The 6,000-nt window shown below is 39.9% G+C and overlaps 1 protein-coding gene across 2 annotated transcripts in view; it reads left to right on the forward strand.

Annotated features, from left to right (window-relative positions):
- Positions 1–5,532, forward strand: part of LOC113228124 (catenin delta-2) — a 46,030-nt gene extending 40,498 nt beyond the window's left edge. Inside the window, exons 15-18 of one of the 2 annotated variants that reach the window (XM_026461304.1) lie at positions 43–208; positions 1,740–1,868; positions 4,331–4,458; positions 4,935–5,532. In XM_026461304.1, coding sequence (XP_026317089.1) covers positions 43–208; positions 1,740–1,868; positions 4,331–4,458; positions 4,935–5,051 — 540 coding nt within the window. In that variant the 3' untranslated portion in view covers positions 5,052–5,532. Of the gene's footprint in view, positions 1–39; positions 209–1,739; positions 1,869–4,330; positions 4,459–4,934 lie in introns of both variants that reach the window. The other variant, XM_026461305.1, reaches the window with a different exon arrangement.
- The last annotated feature ends 468 nt before the right edge of the window (positions 5,533–6,000 follow it).

Below are 6,000 nucleotides of genomic sequence, written 5' to 3' on the forward strand. Positions count from 1 at the left end.
GTAAAGACGTGATAATTATCAAATTCCGTATAACCCAAGCAGGGCACATCAGACGACACGATAGCGGCAGTACTAGCGACACTGAATGAGGTGATAAAGAAAAGTGGCGAGTTCAGCCGCTCTCTACTTGAAGCAGGAGGGGTGGAGCGATTACTCAACATCACGAAGCAGCGCCATCGGCATACTCCACGGGTGCTCAAGTTTGCTGGTAAGTGATTTACTGGATGCCGAAAATGGTTTATTTCTCCACAAAATACAAGTCGTGACTCCGTGAAACAAGCTCCTCACGACAACGTTGTGCCATCTTGTGGCGGTCTTTGGCATAGTGGAGCGCATCATGGAGATCCATGCCGTGAGCCGTACAAACTTGGTCGGATCATCTCGGACGTTTACCGCCGATCCTTCCGGTGACCATTAGTTGTTCGAGGTTGTGCCCTTCTTTCCTGGCAATGTGACCAAAGAAACCAAGTATCCTACGTAGACATAAGGTGGACAAAAAAATACAAATTAATAGGTACATAAATGTCTTTGTCTTTGTCGTTGTCTTGTTTGTTAATTGCTTAACACTTACACTGCCGGTCATCAGGCCCTCACCTTTAGGAATGACACATGACACGGAAGAAAAAATACAACTGTTGTCGCCAAAACTCACACGTTCATAATTTGAAACACTATGAAATCTTAATAATGATTGGTCGTAGTTTCTAAATTAAAAAAGAAATAACAAACTTTGTCCTGTTGGCATGTCGTTGAAAGATTAATACCTATTATTGCAAGTTACGACGTTTTAATTTTATATTGAATTTCAATCGATGCTGTGCCATCTAAATAATAAAAATAAATAAATTTAAAAAAAAAATTTTAAAATTCATCTCTAAATTTAATCTTGCACGTAAGCAGTGTAGGTGTCTGTGTATGTTTTGGGTTTGAGGTCACTGACTATTTTTGATTCTAATCTCGTGTAATGAGGCATTAATGGCGTAACCTGAATCTTACTGAATACGACAATATTTTGTTTTATCATTCCGGCAGCGAAATTCCATCGAAGCGGATATAATTGAACAAAGTGTCTTGACCATTAGACCAAATGAAGGGCTCCGTTACTCGCTCAAGTTCACGCGATAAGTACTGTAGGGTCTAGGCTCTACTCTATGAGTAGAAGTACTGGCTGAGTGAATATAGATTTGTATTTAGAATGTGTTTAAAAAATGGGATAGAAAAAGAAGAATATCTTGGCAGATCTGGAAGGAGCCTCCATAAGTGAATATGTGAAAAACACAATAAATATCTAGTTATGAAGATAATCCCAGTTTGTATTTATAAAGTACCTCTCGCTACGTCCCTAGGCTACAGTACCTACCGCTGAGTGCGCCGACGTCGGCGCAAGCGCTCATAAGTCTTAAGTCAGTTATGAGCATTCGGCTCCGCACGACTGCACACAGTTATTTTCACTTCACTGATCGCGTGCTTAGGTTAGGTGCCTTTTTCCTCGCAGTGAGCGCCTGATGTCATTAGTCAGATTTAATAGGCTATTATAGCGTAGGTATTTTCAATTTTGTATGAGAGTGATGTATCTGTTACGTATTATATATTAAATAATCTGCGCCAAAAGTATGTAATAACGAAAAGCGCCCTTATTTTTAAGCCTGATGTAAGCGCCATCCAGTGTACATTTTATAACACATCTCTTGAAGGGGTACTTTTTGTACAATACTACTACATGTCTTCAACTCCTTTAGGCCAAGTGCTGATGACGATGTGGGGCCACGCGGAACTGCGTGAAGTGTACCGCAAGCACGGCTGGCGCGAGGCAGACTTCCTCACACCCGCAAGGAACGCGCACTCCAGGGGCAACTCCAATAGCAGCGGTCAGTATTAATCGGTTATTAAACGTAAACGTGTTACAAATGTTCCTTAACCAACGCACTGAATGTGTTAACATTAAATGGTAACAGCATTAAAAAATTAAACCTCAAAAAGTTAACGTTATACGCCAAAATTCAGCAAAGATGCCACTTTATCACGAAACCTCTCGGATTTTCATTTGTGGAAAGGTTTGCAAATTTCGTTATACCAGAATTTATGTGCATTATAAAATAGTTACGTTAAGTTCGGGCTGCCTTAGCTTGGCCTTTATCATTCATAAATTATTACGTTTAAAGGCTGAGATTTTTTATTTTGACTTTATAATAACGGAAGAGACAGATGGACTGAACTTAATTTGCTTTGACCAGGCCCTGTACTCCCGTTCTCCGTCGACATCTGTCCGTAAAAATTACTGTCAAATATGCAATACTCGACCAAATTACATTGTTTGTTAACTTGGTCGAGTATTACTTATTTCATATTTAGTAGCAGTAGAGCTCCTTGTGAAAGAGTTCGCCCAGAGAAGTACTGCCACTTTACCTATTCCTGCCACCAAGCAGTAATGTCGGGATTACTGCGTTCCGGTTTTGAAGAGTAAGGGTGTTGGTGAAATTACAGGCATATGGGACTTATCAACTTATGTCTCAGGGTCACGTGCGCAGTGGTAGTGCCCTTCAGATCTTTGCGATTTAAAGCTCTGAGTGGCACCGCAACTGTTATGGACAGACGTGTAGCTTACTATCAGGCGCACGTATTGTTCGTCCCGTCATGACGTCGGACGGAGAACGAGAATTGTTGCTGTCAAAAATCAATACCAATGCTGACAATTTTTGGATTAAAAGCATTGACTTACAATTATATGGACGTCGGGTCCGCGCTAAAAAGTGTCCGCACTTGTAAGGCGCTAAAATCGTATACAGAGCGCCAAACTCCGCTTTAGTCTTCATTTGTTCTACTGACAGCGCGATACTGCGATGACATTACAATTTAAATTTCGAATAGGTTGACTTGGGACATTTTTTTCGTGGTTTTTGTATTAGACCCGGCGTCCATTTATTTGTAAGTCAATGATTAAAAGTAACTTTTCAGCCTTTTTCTATTCGACACATTCTGTTCATTTGCTTAAGTCTAATTTTAAGAGATGCCGCCGTCATATAAGTCACTAGCGGGCGGTAACTGACATTGACGGTTAGTAAAAGTCATTATAATGAATTGAAAAAATTAGATGCCAGCCAAAAAACAGGTCGCTCGTGTTATGGAGAATTCTCGTCAGGGGTCTAGTCTCGTTCTCCATCCGACACCCGTCCGTAACAATTACTTTCAAATAAGTAATGCTCGATCATTAAAAGGCAATATCAAGTATGAATTCCTACAACTATCGTATTGAGTTTGTACGTTACACAATTAACATAAAGCTCGTTATATGGTGACAAAAATTCGCTTTCATTCTGTTTGACGGTAATGTAAATTGAGCTTTCAACTAATATAAATTGACTACTTATTACGATGCTATGTCCATGTATAAAAAAGTAATAATTAAATATTTTTAGGTTACACACTGCGACTTTTAGCAGCGATATCAACGCGTGAAATGCGCGATTGCATCGCTACACTTGCGATTTATAGGCTATTGCATCCACACAAACGCGCGATCGCCTATGAATCCCTAGTGTATGCAATCGCATGCACTAGGGATTCATAGGCGATCGCGCGTTTCATCATTAATCAGGCGTTTGTATCGACGCAGTCGCGCGCTTGCATCGCTGCTTAAAAGATGCCGTGTGTAACCGGTCTTATACATGAACAAAGCATCCCAATATAAATGAATTATGTACTTTAGTATCATTTAAAGTAATATTGTACAAAAAAATTTAATGTGGATTGCACCACTTTTGCGCTGATAGTCTCAATTTACAATGTGCCTTCTAGTGAGCATGATTACGATAGCTCTCATTGTTCGATTAAGGGTCAATACGCATCCACCAACTGCAAATGACAGTTTAGTTTGTTTTAACGGATCAACTGACGATTTCTGTCCGAGTCTGTCTGATTCTTCACGCTGAATGTTCTTCATGAGAATCTCGTTGGCCTATAATGTTCATAATGTAAATACATTTTGTTTGTCTGTCTTTAAACGTATGGATAGATATTTCATTACAGCTCCATTTCATACTTACCACCTGCGATTCTTACGCTAACTACTATTTTAACTCTCTAATAACATTTAAACTAACTGTCAAAACTCTTCGGTCATAGCACAATCTTGTATTAAAAATATCGAAAAGGTTCGTCTGTGTCGAGACTAAAGTTCAAACTCACTCAGATTCGATTCTATTGCACTTTTTGTAGAACTTTTTTGAGTGTATTTTTTATAGTACGTGCAATAGAACCGTTCTGATAGTTAGCGTAAGACCGCACGGCATTGTACATGGCTTGTTTAACACGGGCGAATGGGCACGGGCAGGTGGCAACACAGGCGGCGGCGGCACACCTCACTCTCCCAGCAACGCCAACAGCACACTGTCGCGGCCCATGGCCTCTACGGGCGGCACACGGTACGAGGACCGCACTATCCGCCGGCATCGGGACACTGTGAGTACGCTTTATATCAAGTGACACGAAAACACGCCGATCATTCCTTTTATGATCATTCATTTGTTTTGAACAATTTGGAGAAAATATTGAAAGGGACTGTTTGTATTTAGAATATCTTCCTTTTTAAAATCTGTTTTAAAACAAATGATCTCGGCTTTATATATTGAAAATGTTTGATTTTACTTTATTTTTATAATACTGCTTTGCAACTCACTGCTGGATATAAACTTGGGACAAATCTATTTTAGCACGTTTCTCGATGCACTGCAACAACCATTTTAACAAATTAACGTGTTATTTTTTTTTACTTTGCGTTTTTTTTTATTTTTTGCATACAGTTTTATAATGCACCAAGTTCCATTAGCTGCGTATCAGCGTAGTGAACACGCCTTTGAATAAGTAGGATTTGACCTTTACTTGTATAGGTTCGCCAACATTTGTACATAATAATAATGTAGTTAATTTGTTCGCAGACCGATGACGCAGTGGACGGTAACTACGCGGACGGACTCGGCATGGGCAATCCGAACGGGCGGCCCATGAACCTGCAGGGTGTGCAGGCGCAACTGCCACCGCCCAGCAGTCGTTGAGACTCGCTCGCGAAGAAAAAAAGAAGAGTAATTCGGTAGCAGTGGTTCTTGGTTAATTAGATAAGTTGTGAGATGTGGAAGCGAGAAGTCGTTCATTTTAGTGAAAATCATTTTACACCATTAATTCATACAAATGGTAACAAATGGACTTCCTTAAGACATGCATCGAATTTTACATTGTAAGTTGAATTATTGCTGCTAATGTCACCAGAGGTCATTCATCTAACGTCACTGAAGTCAAAACAGAGTGAGCCATGTTATCAAATCAGTTTTGATATTTTGACAGATAAAAAAGTGCAGATGCAGAGGTAAGTTAACGTTCAGGGACCGAACTTTTATGCCAGTCTGAAGTTAAAAATGCAGTTTCAAATTCTATACATTTACGAAACCCCCTCTTTAAGTTACCTATTTTTGCCGCGAAGCGGTAATGTGAGCATTACTGTGTTCCGATATTGAAGGGTAAGGGTGCTGGTGACAGATTATAGGCACATGGGACTTGTCAACTTATGTCTCAGGGTGGTGACGGTGCATCTCAAATCTTTGCGATTTAAAGCTCTGCAACTGCTATGGACAGGCGTGTCGCTTACCACTAGGTGCACGACTTGGTCGTCCCTTCACTTAGTACCATAAAAAAAACGTTCTAAAGTATTTGTTTGGGAAGTATATAGAGTTTAACATTCAACAATCTGAACTTCAGACGAACTTCAAGTTACATGGTGAGGTTAGATATCCTATCTTCCCTGTAATGTGATCGATTTTAACTCGTCGCAAATGGTCCCTAGCCCTGTCATATGTCCTCTATAGGGTGATTATGATAGCCATAATTCTACAACAACCAAAAACCACTGTGATCCTACAACATTGTTATTTATTTGCGCACTGGCTTGTCAGAACTAGTGACCAATGTATTTTAATAGTGGACGCATTTAGGATTTGTTTTATTTTTAAT

Source organism: Hyposmocoma kahamanoa, unplaced genomic scaffold (genome assembly GCF_003589595.1).
Source record: "Hyposmocoma kahamanoa isolate Upper Pololo Valley unplaced genomic scaffold, ASM358959v1 224, whole genome shotgun sequence".
In the NCBI taxonomy this organism is placed as follows: domain Eukaryota; kingdom Metazoa; phylum Arthropoda; class Insecta; order Lepidoptera; family Cosmopterigidae; genus Hyposmocoma; species Hyposmocoma kahamanoa.